The sequence below is a fragment of the Peromyscus leucopus genome, chromosome 17 (genome assembly GCF_004664715.2).
Source record: "Peromyscus leucopus breed LL Stock chromosome 17, UCI_PerLeu_2.1, whole genome shotgun sequence".
In the NCBI taxonomy this organism is placed as follows: domain Eukaryota; kingdom Metazoa; phylum Chordata; class Mammalia; order Rodentia; family Cricetidae; genus Peromyscus; species Peromyscus leucopus.
The window spans coordinates 4,979,207-4,994,415 of record NC_051077.1 but is presented as its reverse complement, the minus strand read 5'-3'; the positions used below and the strand labels follow the sequence as shown (position 1 = coordinate 4,994,415).

General features: G+C 52.2%; 1 protein-coding gene across 1 annotated transcript in view; it reads right to left on the bottom strand.

Moving 5' to 3' along the window:
* Positions 1 to 458: 458 nt before the first annotated feature.
* The window catches only part of Arhgef10 (Rho guanine nucleotide exchange factor 10), an 86,056-nt gene continuing 71,305 nt past the window's right edge, over positions 459 to 15,209 (bottom strand). The window contains exons 27-29 of the mRNA XM_037211892.1: positions 11,559 to 11,733; positions 4,143 to 4,265; positions 459 to 2,183 (exon numbers count right to left, since the gene is read on the bottom strand). Of these exons, the coding sequence (XP_037067787.1) occupies positions 1,669 to 2,183; positions 4,143 to 4,265; positions 11,559 to 11,733 (813 nt within the window). The 3' untranslated portion in view covers positions 459 to 1,668. The remainder of the gene's footprint in view (positions 2,184 to 4,142; positions 4,266 to 11,558; positions 11,734 to 15,209) is intronic.

Genomic DNA, 15,209 nt, shown 5'->3' with positions numbered 1-15,209 from the left:
GGACACAGGCCACAGAAGGGCTTGCCATCCTCAGAGCTCCCAGCTCTGCCCTGTTGGATGCTCATCATCCAGCCTGCTTCTCCCGGGTAGTGAGCTGTGGCGAAGCTTGCTTTGGGCGCACATCTTATATCGGCAGTGTGGAAAAGCTTGCGGCTCCTGCCTTCCAGGACCATGGACTTGCTCTGTGCATCTCTTCTGTCGGTCCTCTAGGAGTTCGCCCTGGCCTTGCAAAGGATCAGTAAGACAGGCAAGTTATATATCAACTCGTGATGCCACACACCATGAGAATTGGCAAGTGCTGGGGTCCTTGGAGGGTCCCTGTGAGCTCTCACGTACACAGAGTCCCTGCAGCTGGCTACTATAACGCCCGGAGAGAAGAGGACTGCTCCCTCCCCTCTTGGATGTAATCACCCTTTTGGATTTTATGGGGGTTGGAGAAGAAAGGAAACTTGTAATACTGCATTCTAAAATAAAAAGTCTTTTATTTATTTTATTTTTTATCAAACAAGATAGCAGCTAACAGTTTAAGAAAGCTTGGGTATATGTGCAATGTAGAAAATATTTGACTAAGTTAAAAGTTAGCGTTTTTAGTCATTTGTAAAGTGCTGAGAAGTGTGTTTCTGATGAATATCTGAATTAGGCTTTAAAAAAAAATAGTTTTAGCCATCCAGTAAGTGAAACACTGGTGTACAAACACAGGTAGAGCGAACAGTCTATAGATCACTCGTGTCCCTTGACAAGTGCTGCTGCCTCTCACGTGCCCCATATGACCCTGTATGTTCTGTATGTGTGTGTGTGGGGGGGGAGACACTGGTACGGCAGGCCGTGGAGGCAGCGGCTGACTGAACAGCACCATGGGCGACTCGGCATGAGTGCCCAAATGCGGAGGCTCTTGGACAGCCAAGTGCACAGAAGACCTGAGACTCTTCCAGCACCATCCCTGCATGGCTGGACCTGCACGTGTCCCGGGGAGATATTAATATCACTTAGCATGAGAAGGCAAGGGTGGTTTGGCATGGAAGCTGGAGTCCCAGTGTTGACAGGTATCGGACATTTTTGGCTTAAAGCAAAGACTATGTGCACAACACTACAGATAGTATACTGACTACAACGTTAACGGTTAATCTTTAATAGAAAATGCAATATAAAAACACTATTTGTTAAAGGGTACAGTACACATATCAGTCTACTTTGGAAAGCCTCGGTCGCTCCCAAACAAGAGGACTGGGCTGGAATGTGTTACCTGGCTTTTTAAACTGTTACAACTTTTATTCTGAGATTTAAAAAATACATAGAATATAAATAACAGCGGTGAGTCTAAGTCAAGTAGAATGATTTTTAAGAATGGTTAATGACCTCCTATGCTACTGGACGCTGCATTTCCCTGTCGTCTCTCTGAGATGTGACCAGAACTGATGCCACTGGCAATCTCGGGGGATTGACGGGGCGGACTGCAGCACTATCCTGGAACCCTGCTCGGCGACTCAAAAGCCAGAGCACTCCTCTGCCTCCCTAGCACACCTGGACTCAGCTGTGCTGTGGGGGAAGGCGGGAGAGCTGTGTTTCCAGTTGGTCCCAGCGGTACGGATGCAGCCTTCGCCACTCGGCCTGCACCCGGCTGAGAGTTGTCCCTGATTGCCACCCTCACGCCAGGCAGCAGCCTCTGACCTACATGCCCAGCAGTGGGATCTGCCACACCATCACTGAAGACACCGGGTCCTCCTGAGAAGGCTGCCTCGCCTTCCGATGCACTCGCCGGTGGCCTTGGCCCCCACATACCACCAGCGCCGAGCTGGCTTTGGCTCTCCTCGAGCGCTGTGCCCTGCTCCTTGGGGAGGCGCTGGGGTCCTTTAGGAGGTCACACAGGCTGCTGTCCACAGATCTGTGCTCAAGGGAGCTGGAGCCATGGGACAGGCTCAGGGACCCGGAGGATGAAGACAGGTCACTCTTCTGCCCTGTCCATCCCGAGGACTCTCCCAACCAAACGGCTGTGTTGGCGTCCGTCTGGCCCAAGCAGGAAGTGCCCTCCTCATTGCCGAGCAAATCCTTGGGATCTTCATCCTGAGGCTCGGCGCCGGAGGGTGGGCTGTCTCTGGCTCTGTCCTTGTTTTTCTGAAATGCTGTGGCCATGACAATGAACTTAACGGGCCCATTGTGTGCATGGTAGGAGACCATGCCTCGCCCTGAGAGGACAATCCAAAGAAGGTCTTTAGTAACACACGGACTGCATAGGGTAGCAAAATGCAGGGTCTAACCCTGCACCCCGACCCAGGCAACAGCTTGGCAAACAGCACTAGCACACAGGACAGTCAAAGCAGAAACACCCTAGGTCATATCCCTGCGGACCCTCCGTCATCCGCAGCCTTAAGATGGATGGCTCCTGGTAAGAAAGTTTAGTGCTCTTGCAGAAGACAGGGGTGCCGTCCCCAGGACCCACACTGGGCACCTCACAACTGCCTGTAACTACAGGGAATTGATGCTTTCATCTGGACTCTTTGGGCGGGTGCGTGCACACGCACGCACGCACGCACGCACGCACGCACGCACGCACGCACCCTGAAGTAATATAATAGTAAGCTTTCAGCTTTGAGGCACGAAATACTTTCTAACTCGCTCTGTGCAAACGCACCTGAAGTGCTCGGTGTTAGGAACACAATGCCTACCCTACCTGAAGTTCCCGGCAATTTCCACTGCAAAAAGTTCCTGGAGCTTGAGAAAAACAATCTATCGTTGTTTACTAAAAACCAGGGCTTTCCAGGTGGGTGTGACTCATTTCATCTTAGCTGTCAGGGATAACTCCTGACATCCCACCGACAGGATGCTGCCTGCCTACGTCATTGACCTTAGCCATGTATTCGGACGCTGCACAGGCACTAATGACAGATACCCAGATACTGGATCACGGCAGGAAGTAGCAGAAACAGAGGAGAAAATAAAGTCACCAGGAAGACAGATATACTAGGAGACTACTGTAGACGGCGCAAAATGAGGAAAATAATGTGAGGTAACAACTTTGGTGAATGAAACGGAGGGAAGGGTGTGGAGGTGGAAGAGGTGAGTTTAGAAGGGTGGCTGGCTGGGGACTCGGACCTATAAACCATGTCCCAGTTCCTCCACCAGGCAGCCACCGTGCTATCCTATTAGCATTTAAACAGAAAGCACTTGGTAATCACAACTCGAGGTATGTGCTTGTATTATCGCTCCTAACAAAACCAGAAATTTAAAAATGAGTGAATGAGGCTGGGGCAGTAGCTGGGTGTAAGTGTGAATGAATGCCTACCATGTGTGAGGCCCTGGATGGACTCCTTAGCACTGAAAAGGAAAGAGAAGGAGAGGGAAGGAGGGGAGGGAGGGAGGAGCGTAGGGAGGGAAGGAGTGAATGAACTGGGATTCCTTAACACCACAACTTACCAGTCGGTCCACACCACATGTCCACATGGACCCGCCCTCGTTAACTTGCTCTGACTTCCTTCAAGTCCTCCCTCCGCTCTACTGCTGTGTTTCCCGACAGGCGGTCTAAACAGCATCCATACAGGATCCTTGCTTTACCGACAGGCGGTCTAACCAGCATCCACACAGGATCCTTGCTTTACCTCCAGGGTCACACTCTGGGGATCTGCAGCAGCTCTCAGCCACGTTCTCTTCAGTGAAGGACCAGGCAACTCTTCCTCAACATCTCCCTACCTCTCATTTCAACCTTCAGGTGGCCTCTTCCCATTACGCTTTGCTCCTGGCTGGGGCTTGCCTGAGTAGCATCCTGAGGTGGAAACCCCAAGACCATGATATTAAGCTGCTTCCCAGACTTGCGCTGCCCACCATGAACTGCGGCCAGAAGCAAAACCCAGAGAGAGTGCACACCCAGCTTCCTCTACGCCAGGTAAGAAGGGGTCCATTTCAAATGTGCAAAACCCTGTGTTCTGATGGGAACTAACGGGTAACAGAGGCACCATGAAATGAGTTTTCAGGGTCGATTCTCCTGGAACTACTAACATGAAAGCGAGAAAAGCAAAGTATGAAGAGAACATGAAAACAGAGCACATCGGTATCTGCTAAGTATCTATCTACAGCGCACTAAGGACCGCAGGACAGCAACATGCCGGGCCACTTTCAAGAGAGGCGGGCATGTGGCCGTGCCCCCTTACCTGTCACTTTGGGGATACCTTGAAGACGAGGGACGGGCAGGGCCACGACAACACCCAGACTGGTACCAACCATGAGCAAGCCGTGACAGACGAGCAGGCTGGTCACAGACAGACGCTGGTGCCCTGGATAAGAAAGAGAAGGGTAGCACTGCTGGGTGGGTAGCGGGGGGTTGGGGGGGTAGGGGGGCGTGGGAGGTATAGCCTGGAAATGTCCAGACATCAAGGCGGGTCTCCCAAGACACCACAAAGCTGTAAGTAAGGATGCTCACACCTGTGCCCTGAGCCTTCCTCTTCAGGAGAGAAAGACAAGGTCCTGGGGTTGTCCCATCAATGCACCTCAACTGAACGGCAGCAAGCGCATGGCAGGTCTCCAGCCTGTCCTCAGACCAGCCTCGCTGGAGATGCACCAACACCAGAGCTACTTAAATCATCTGCATCTATATAGTTACATAGTGTCTGCTCTCAATCTCTCTCTTTCACACACACACACACACACACACACACACACACACACACACACACACTGCAGATAAGGGGCCAGCGCCCTCGAGGCTTCCAGAGTACCCCACAGGCGTGGTGCTAGTGACTGTAAGGAACGGGCAGTGAGAGCATACGGGGTCAGAGAAACCTCCGGAGTGCCGGGGCTGTTCTGCTGAGCCGGCCCTGGAGCCAGGGCACTGACCAGGCCAGGAGGAGGGCTGCAGCGGAGTGTGCGACATTGCCACAGGGATCTTCTTGCAGGCTCTAGAGAGGCAGGAGACTGCAGGGGACTCTGCTTCCACAGGAAGTGACACCGGGGATTGAAAGGAGTCCCAGAGCCGACCAGCACAGAGGCACCGAGTTTACGCATGTGGCACCTTTGACTCTTGTTTTCTGTAGAACAGAGGTTATTTTTGCCGTATCTGCTTCTGGCAAGCAAATACTAGGGCCAAAGTGGACTGTGTGTCTTCAGAGGTCACTTTTATGAAATGCTTAAGACTTCAAAACAGGTATTCTAAAAATAAAAGGCATTTTTTTAACCTCTAGCATTGATCTGTGTAATGTCTTTTTAAAAAAAGCTCTAACAGTATTTAATCCCTGAGATTCCAAATCTGTCTATGTGGAATGCTGTGGACCTCAGAGATGCATTGCAGTTCACCCTGCGTGGCCGGCCACGTCCTCAAGCAGGTGCTTTCAAAGGCTGCTGAGGAGTTCCCACGTCGACACCCACTGTCACTCACGGCCATTATTGCTGACTGGTGTGTTAACCACGCCAGGGCAGGCTGGTGGGTCATCCCCGACATACAGGGGCCACTTCCTCCACCTGTCCTCCCATGGGTCCCCCCACAGGGGGACAGGAAAACAGATGGGAGAATGGAAAGTTCCCGTGAGTCTGAGGAACTTCCTTTTTAAAACACAGAGGTATGGGAAGGAATTAATCCCACAGCTCCAAGAATCCCTCCCTCTTCCCACCCCAAGGCCTCAGCTCTGCTCAGAGGAGCTGCCTGAGGGGCAGGCTTGTACCCCGGCTGCCAGTCAGCTGCTGTGTGCAGGTGAAGCGCCACAGATGACATGGCTGTGAGCGTTCCCATCTGACGTCCCAAACTGGTTCACACGGGGAAACCGACTTCTCTTTATTTTTTCTACAAAGAAGAATTTCTGAATTCATAATTTTTAGAGTGCTGAGCTGAGCTGGGCTTTTTAAAGAAGCCTGTGAAATACTTTTACTGTAAATACTTTTACTGTAAGTAATGTCACTTCAAAGACAATTAACGGGCAAAGAGGGCCAATTGTGTGTAATGCCATTTCACTCAGTGGCTCCAAAAAACAGCTTACCATCCAAGCATGAAGGATGAAAGAGTCACTAGATATTTTCATTCACCCAGAAATACATCTTGTATCTTTCACTCTCTGATTAAGTCTCCTATGTGTAAACAGTGGGTATTTTTTTCAGAGAAATTTCACTTTTACACCTACATTATCTTAAGAATATATAGTAAGAATCTGGGAAGTGTTCCATTGCCTTTTCAAAGAAATCCCTTCTGTCAGAAGTTGTATTTCTCCAAGGAGAATACACAGAACAGCGCGTCAGGGACAGATAACAGCTTCCTGGAGAGGACGGAAGCCCTGCGGGGATGCTGAGACACAGGGGCTGGGGTGTGCAGCAGCAGGGGAGCACACAGGTGTCCCCTGACCCCAAAACGCTGACCTGAAGTCACAATGGTCAGATGGAAACTATGAAAAGAGATGGCCTTCCTTAGTAATTAGTAGTAGTGATAATAATAACAACAATAAAAGTGAGTAACAAAGAGACAGCAGGTGAGTCCCAGATACTACTATTTCCTGTTTTTTAATTCAGGAACTGAGGAGAAACTTGTCCCAGGAACTGGTTGTTGGCTGTTTTCAAACGCTCACCTCACCTGCTGTCCAGGTCAGTCCCAGCCAGCAGGAGGGAGGATGCCCAAGCTCCAGCCGTGTGTGTGCCTGCGTGGCGTCCCCGAGTCACACATTTCCAGAAGTGCCGTTTAACTCGCCAGCCCCCTTATGACTGGGCCCAGGGCACTTGTAAGACTCACACTGTTTTCTTTTAAATAAAAAACTTGGCCCGTTTATTTGGCCCCATCACTCCTGGAAGCTGTCTCCGCTCATCAGGGACACAGCGGGTAAATGTGTCCCACCCTGCTCTGCCTGCTCTGAGTGTTGAGGACAAGACAGGAAACACCTGTGTGGTGACACCGAGGCTGCTGGGGGCCTTCCCGAGCTGCAGCCACACCTTCTGTGGCTCTGTTCTCAGAGTCCAACGCTTGCCCTAACAGATGAGCCCCAGGCACGGCCCAAGGTCGACTGCTGGGCGGCCCTGTGCTCAGTGTGGTTTACATTAGGAGCCTATGTAAAATGGCCTCAGAACTGAATTCCACATGCAAGGGGAGGGTGACTTGCTGAGAATGGATTCATATGTTCCACGGAGTGGTCTTAGGTCTGATCAAGTTCTAATGATCCCAGTATCTTTTCTCTTCCAAATTTTGTTCTTTTTTTTTGACTCAGTGTGTCTCTATCTGCAGGATCTACTTGGACTTTATAACTCCCAGCAACGACATGAAAGGACTCTTGCCCATGCTGCTTCACACACACACACACACACACACACACCTACATGTGCACTTACTGTAGTACAAACAGCAGGTCACCCGGGTTGCAACACAAGACGGTGGTGCGGCCTGCTATGAAACACTGGCTTGATTCTCTAAGCCACGGCGTGTGCTGGAGAGCAGAGCAGCCCACCCGGCACCATTCAGGGATGGCAGGAACTACTGTTGGTCACAGCAGACAGAACCACCCAGTTCTTACTGCCGCAGAGCTCCGCTCTGAGTTGCGCTTCCTCCGTGACCAGGCTGTGGGACAGCACCACATCACCAGTTGAAGAATGCAGTGGCAGTGTGTGTGTGTGTGTGTGTGTGTGTGTGTGTGTGTGTGCAAGCCTGACTAGCCTCCCAAAGGTAGAGTGGAAGCTACTTAACATACAGCACAGGATGCTGAAGAGCGCGGTCCGACCGCAGGTTTTCCGGTCCACTCTGGTCTGACAGCCCTGTCTGTTCCATCCGTCCATGAATAAGGAGCAGACTGAGGAGACTGATGACCTGCACAGATCTAGATCAAGATCTATGACAGAGGGTACCACAGCCTATGTCCAAGGTGGCGTGCATCCGCCCAGCTTCCACAGCTGTGACCAACTATCCGACACCCGCAACTTAAAAGCAGGACTGACTGTGGGTCCTGGCTTCAGTCCACAGCTCCAGTGCCCTTACACCTGTGGCAGGCCAGAGTGACAGGCGGGTGTGGCGAGGAAAGCTGCTCACCTCATGACAGTCGGGAAGGCTGTGTGTACAGAGGGGGGATATCTGTCCAAGGCATCCCCCCAGCAACACACCTCTCTCACTAGACCCCATTTCCTAGTTTCCACTACCTCTCAACACCATCATAGTATGAATCATCACTGGATTAGGCCCGAGCCCTCATGAACCATCCTCTAAAAAGCCTTTAACTCATGGGCTGTCAGGAGGCATTGTTAGATTCAAACTGTTAACACAGTGGAGAGACTCTGATAAACCCTCTAGCCTGAGGGAGGAGAGGCAGGTGGTGAGGTGGCTAGTCCTCTGGAGAGTGGCCCATACCCCACAATCCCGCGAATCTGGTAGTGCTGAGGGGTCGGGCTTTTGCAGAGAAGGGTGGGACAAGCCAGTGTCTGGCCAACTGGAAACAGTGAAGAAGGCTGAAGAGCGGGCAGCACCCGCTACAGGGCCCGGAAAGAGACTCAAGGGCACCGTGCCGGAGGCTCAGCTGCGGAACACTGAACACCCAAGCTGAGCGGTCCGGAAGCGCTGCCTGCCAGGGGGGGGACCGGGGACCCGCACTGGTCAGTAAGGCAGAGGAGAGGACGTGGGCAATTGTGCATGGTTTGCATGCGCCCTGCTTGCCTGAGTCTGTAGCAAGTGCTGCCAGTGGATCTGCTCCGAAGCCAAGCAAGCACACCCCACTTTCTCCACAGCAGGAGGACATTGAGAGGACAGGGGAGGGCAGCGCACCGTTCACTTTTAAAATGAGGGGGACACGGAGGGCGTGGGAAACACCAATGCTGGAGGGTCAGCGAGAGAGAGAGCCCCGGAGCCACCTCACTGGTCACTTGGTGTCCCTGCTGTTTGGTTTCACTGTCTCGTGGACAAGGATTATTTTCACAAAATCTCAACACACAAACTGCACTCACTGGTCGGCCCCTCCTCTCCCCAGTGTCTGACAGAAACTGCAGGGGAATGAACACAAGACAGAACGGGGGCCCCTGTGCCAGGGGCTGTGGCCAGACAGCATTCCTGTGGTTGGTTCTCAGGATTCCAGGAACCATGGCAACCACAGCTGCTTCCCGGGAGGCCACAGGGTACCGGGGTCAGGGGATCTGGGCCCCAGAAGCCGTTATCACAGAACAATCTAACTCCTGTCGCTTTCCATGTCAATAGAGGGTGCAGGGCATTCTCTGGCCAGATGCAAGCATGTGTTGGCAGCTGCTGCATCAGACTTGGTTTCTGTCTAAGGGACAATAGATTCCAATTGCAAACACCTGTCTAGGTGGATAATACTTAAAACAGTCAGGTCCCTAGCAACATGCTTTGGGGGCCATCCTGATGCTAAATCATTTTTATTTTCTAAAAATAATGTGCATTATAAAACCTTTGTTTTCCTAACTAAATAAACCAGCTTATTAATGTCTTTAAAAAAAAAAAAAAAAGGGTCGGCAGACAATCCCATAGAGAAAAACACCTGTCGGCATCCCTAGATGCCTGTGTCCTGGAGGTCTCAGGATCTTTTCAGCTGCTGTCTTTTCTTGCCTCTACTTCCTCATTATTCCTCATGTCACAAGAGAGGCGCATACCCTTTCTGCACTGTGACCCCTAAACTACTGTGCTTTCCCAAGGCATCAAAATTGCGAACTGTGATGGACTGGAGGAGTCAGTATCCTCATACATTCTCATGTTTGTAAGTGATAAGATTAGCAGGAGGTACCCGAGGGAGGAGACGGGATTAGGTTGGGAGACAGGGCAGCGTGAGGGTTGGGTCTCGTGATGGAATCAGCAACCTTACAGCAGGGACCAATGCCGATGATGCTCTCTCTGCCTTGTGTGGACACGGTGTGAAGGTGCTGTGCATGAACAAGCTGATGCTCTCTGCCTTGTGTGGACACGGTGTGAAGGTGCTGTACATGAACAAGCTGATGCTCTCTGCCTTGTGTGAACACGGTGTGAAGGTGCTATACATGAACAAGCTGATGCTCTCTGCCTTGTGTGAACACGGTGTGAAGGTGCTGTACATGAACAAGCTGATGCTCTCTGCCTTGTGTGAACACGGTGTGAAGGCGCTGTACATGAACAAGCCGATGCTCTCTACCTTGTGTGAACACGGTGTGAAGGCGCTGTACATGAACAAGCCGATGCTCTCTACCTTGTGTGAACACGGTGTGAAGGTGCTGTACATGAACAAGCTGATGTTCTCTACCTTGTGTGAACATGGTGTGAAGGTGCTGTACATGAACAAGCCGATGCTCTCTACCTTGTGTGAACACGGTGTGAAGGCGCTGTACATGAACAAGCCGATGCTCTCTACCTTGTGTGAACACGGTGTGAAGGTGCTGTACATGAACAAGCTGATGTTCTCTACCTTGTGTGAACACGGTGTGAAGGTGCTGTACATGAACAAGCTGATGTTCTCTACCTTGTGTGAACATGGTGTGAAGGTGCTGTACATGAACAAGCCGATGCTCTCTACCTTGTGTGAACACGGTGTGAAGGTGCTGTACATGAACAAGCCGATGCTCTCTCTGCTTTGTGTGAACACGGTGTGAAGGTGCTGTACATTAACAAGGAAGTAGAGCCTACAGAGACCTCACACCTTGATCTTGAACCTCTGCCTTCCAGACGGGGGAACAGGTGATGCCATCAGAGGCCTCAGCCTGTGGCCGGGACAGGGGCCAGCAGCCTTCCCTCAGAGCCTCCTGTTCCCCACAGACACCTCCCCCACCATAACTCACCAGACATATAGACAAACCCACCATCCACACCACACCAAACACACACACACACACACACACACACACACACACACACGGCATCTGGTCTGAGTGTGATGTACAAATAATATCAGTCATATAACTCACTGCTGCCTGAACAGAGCACCACACAGGCCCTCAGAGAACATCTCCTGACTACTAATGCACATGATGCGAACACTGTCCAACAGGGACATCGGCCTACAGTGACTGGGATTACCTGGGGTCCACACGTGAACACTGTCTGGTGTTCACACACATCTACTAACGGGAGACCAGCTCACCTCACCTTACTTTCTAACTTCAGCCCATTCCCGTGCTCTCCACTTCCACCTTTTCCCTCATCCTTTCCCTGCAGTCTGTTAGGCAGGACCCTGTGGACAAAGGGCGGGCAGGACCCACTCCAGCCTCTCTCTCCCTGCAGGATGATCCTCCCCAGATCCACCCTGGCACGGTCTCTTCCCCTCCCTGTTCAAAGTCTTCAGCGATTTCCTGCTGGCAACAGGTACATCCGGGACCATGAAGTTACCTTGTCTTGCCTCTGGCATCCCCATCCGGTCCATTATGGCCATCAGCGCAGCCTTCATCATATTCACAGACAGGCTGTGTAACTGTGCATACAAGCTACACGTTTATATGCACTGCCCACACGTGGACTCACGCCAGGTACCACACACGGTGACTGTGCAGCTACAGACGCGGGGCATGTGTGAATACCCAGGGTCCGCGGACCACACTGGCTATACGTGCACCGGTGGCTGCGGTCTCCGCTGCTCCTTGAACCTCTGCTGCCTTCCCCCTCTCCTTCTGAGGCCCCCGGCTGCACGCCACACAAGGGAGAGTACCTGGCAACATGCTATGCACGGGGGCGTCGATGTTGACATCCTGCAGGTGCTTCAGGGTCTCGGTGTGGAAGAGGCGGAGGGTGGACCCGGAGGTGAAGGCGATCCAAATGCCAACGCCAGCCACAGCCATGTGGGAGATGATCATCCCTTCCTCTTGGTGGGCCTCCAGCTGGTTCTGGGGTGGGGTGGGGGGAGCGGGGAGAGGAAACGGGGTTACACAGGGTATGAGGGGTTCAGCCAGTGTCTACAACAGCGCTGTGGGCAAAGCCGCCACACGATGGGGGGGAGGCTGAGTCACTCCTGAGTATCATGGGGTCCAGCTGGAGCTCAAACCCATGACTGTAACAGCATCCATCTCCTATTCACAGTGCTCTTGTGGAGTTTCCCTCTGAGCAGGTAAAAGCGCTTCAGGGAACACAGTGCTACTTTCCACTTACCCCGGCACCTCTACGAGCTGAGAAGACAACCCCACCCCATGAAAGGGGCTGAGGAGGGGGATGGCTGCTGATCCTGGGCCCCAAGGAGGCAGAGCCCGCTGAGCAGCCTGGTGAGAGGGGTGGTGGGAAGCACAGCCGTGGGGCCTGAGGAGGAAGCTAGTCCTTCTCCTACAGTCCAGGCCAAGACGTAACAGCGTCATAGGGCTGCCTCTCCCGAGGCCTGCCTGGAGCCAGCGGTGCTGTGGGATCCCGTTCCCCCAGTGACACCACACTGCACAAGGCCTGACTGGCAACAGACAGCTACGTGGCCATCTTGAGACCAGATGGGGTGTGGTGGCCACAGCCAAGTCGGGGTACAGGGTAGCAAGACCGGAGAAAGTCAGGAAATTCACACTAAATATCAATCTTGCATGGTGCTCTTAATTTGAACAACTTAAAATACCCCCCATGGGGGAGGGGAGCAGACATAGATCTGTGTCCTAAGGGAACAGGAGGGAAGGCACATGACCCCTGTCACAGAGACACAGTACCCCACACCCTCACAGATGCTCCCAGAAGGGCTGGTCTGAGCTACACCCTGCATTCACTGGATCTCATTTCACTGGAAGATTCCAGGGCAGGAGCAGCTCTGCTTGTACACGGCTGGCAGAGCCCAGGTTAGGAGGTGTATGGGAATGTCTCCTGACCTTGTCTCCTTGGCCTGATTTTCAGACTGCTGGCTGCTGGCACACACAAACTAGATTGATTTTTTTTTTTTTTTTTTTGATATTGATCTTGTACCCTCTGACCTTGCTGAATGTTGGGTTGTTTTGTTTCAGTCTGCTAGTATCCAGATTCCTTAGGGATTCTGTGCCGGAGACCATCTCTTAGCAAATTCACGTCCTCCTTCCAACCCAACACCCACCCAATCTACCCCCAGCATCTCTGGCAGTAACAGTCAACTCTGTGTGGGCAGAAGAGGAGGAGGTGGGAAACTGTGTACACCTCATGATCTCATTTACACAGTTGCTATTCCAACACCCATCTTCCTCTCCATGTCCTGACACTAGCCCTGGCCTGGTCCCTAGACTTCTCTGTGCGCCCATGCTGAGCACAGTGTGTCTGATGTTCACTGGGCGGCCTTGGGGACAGGTCTTCCTCAATGCCTTCACACAGAGAACAGAGCATGTGGCTGGTGCTGCCACCCCCAAAAGGGGCTGTCTGTTTTATCCAGTCTGCATACTGGGATACTTCCTGGAATGCTGAAGAAAGCTGATGCCCAGGTCTATCCCCTAAAGTCTCAGTACTGGCATGGTCTTTAAGATTCTGAGATGCGCAGGTGCACACACACACACACACACACCTTGTATAGTCAGGTGTCACTGGAGGAAGAAGCCTGAATCAACAGATACGTCTACTTCCCATGTAGCTCTGGCCATAACACATACTGTAGACCGCTGTGATTTAGCTCAGACCACAAAGAAACAGGGACTTTTCACGTGGAGCTTGTGATCCAGCTATGAGGAATCAGTGTCACCAGCCCAGGATCCTGCAACTGCTCTGCTCTTGAGACAGCTTAGCTGGGGGAACCCTGGGCATGATCCAGTGCCAGGGACTAGAGAAAGGAGTGGCTTTGAGTAAGGACAGGTGAGAGACATGGGGTCAGGGGAGGGTCAGACGGCTCTGCGTACTGTTCTCACGGGCCAGCTAAGGTTACGGCTGCCTAGCTGCCCTGGTCTCTGGAAACTGGCATCAACTTCCTCATAGCAGCCAGACCGCCAAGCCTCAGGTGGAGACGTGCTTTGTTTCTGTAAGTGCTGAAAGAGTCTTCCCTTCCTGCTGTTTGCCCAGTGCTCACGTGGGGTGCAGAACTGTCTGCAGGGGAAGACGACTCCGCGCATTTGGGGCACAAGTCTTGATCACTACTGCCCCTCAGGTGAGTTCAGGGCAGAGCGGCGGTAACTGCCCCTGAAACCTGTGGCAGCTGAGTGAGTGACAGGACCTCCAAAGAGGCTTGGAAAAAGCAGAACGAGAAACCACGGCATGTGAGGACACAGCCCTGGGGGACTAAATAACAAGGCTCCTCCTTCCTGTCCACGTCGTCACAATGCCTACCCAACCTTCCCTGGAAGCCTGCGTGGCCTCAGCTCCGGGGTCACCAATTCCCAGCAACTTCCTCCATGTGACTTGCAGTCTGCAGGCTGTAGCACTTGAAGGAAGTAGCACTGGAAGCACTGTCTCAGAAGAAAAAACCCATTTCATAACATCTGTTCTGTATCTAAGGTCTCCCGGTGCTCGATGTCACATGGCAAGTGTGACAGTCAATAGGGAAATGCACAAGTCTGCCTTAGGGCATGAGGTCAAAGGTGCTAGCTCCAGCAGACCTGGCTATTCCCATCTCCGTCCATAGACCAGGAAGCTGAGGGGCAGTCCAGACCTCTTCAGCACCCCTGGAATCTATACTATATACTGATGTGAAAAATCTAGGCTCCTGCTAATGTGGGGTTTTCCTGGTGCTGTCAACCTGTTATATCCCCTCACCCTTCACCCCATTGGCCCATGCTTCACCCAGCCTGAGAACCAGTTGTCCAGGAGTCCCGTCTCCCTCTGACAATCCCTTGGGGGTTTCTTTCTCATGTCTCAGGTGAACTCTGCTTATCTTGATGGGAGTTGTGATGAGGCCCTGGAGTGAGGCCGTATGGCCTGACACACAGACTCAGAGTAGACACAGGACTTGAACGTTACAAGGCCACTCCTGACCTGGGAATGGGCTTACCACGCCTGCTGAGGACTGGACAGAAAGGAGCCACCAGAATTCCACAGCATCTGACACTGTCCCACGGGTGGACACATAGCCAGGGTCTGCTGTGTGGTACCTGGTACTTGGGAGGTACAGAACAGTATTTAGATGCTGGATGAAGGGCCGCATGACATTGGTTCAGTTCTGTGATGCTGGGCATGATTTTGTTTGAAAACAGGAACACAGGCCTAGGACCTGTGCTGGCTAGTCCTATGTCAACTTGACACAAGCTGGAGTTATCTGAGAGGAAGGAACCTCAATTAAGAAAATGCCTTCATAAGATCCAGTTGTGAGGCATTTTCTTAAGATTGATGTGGGAGGGCCCAGCCCATTGTGGAGCCATCCCTGGGCTGGTGGTCCTGGATTCTATACAAAAGCAGTTTGAGCAAGCCATGAGGAGTAAGTCAGTAAGAAACATCCCTCCATAGCCTCTCC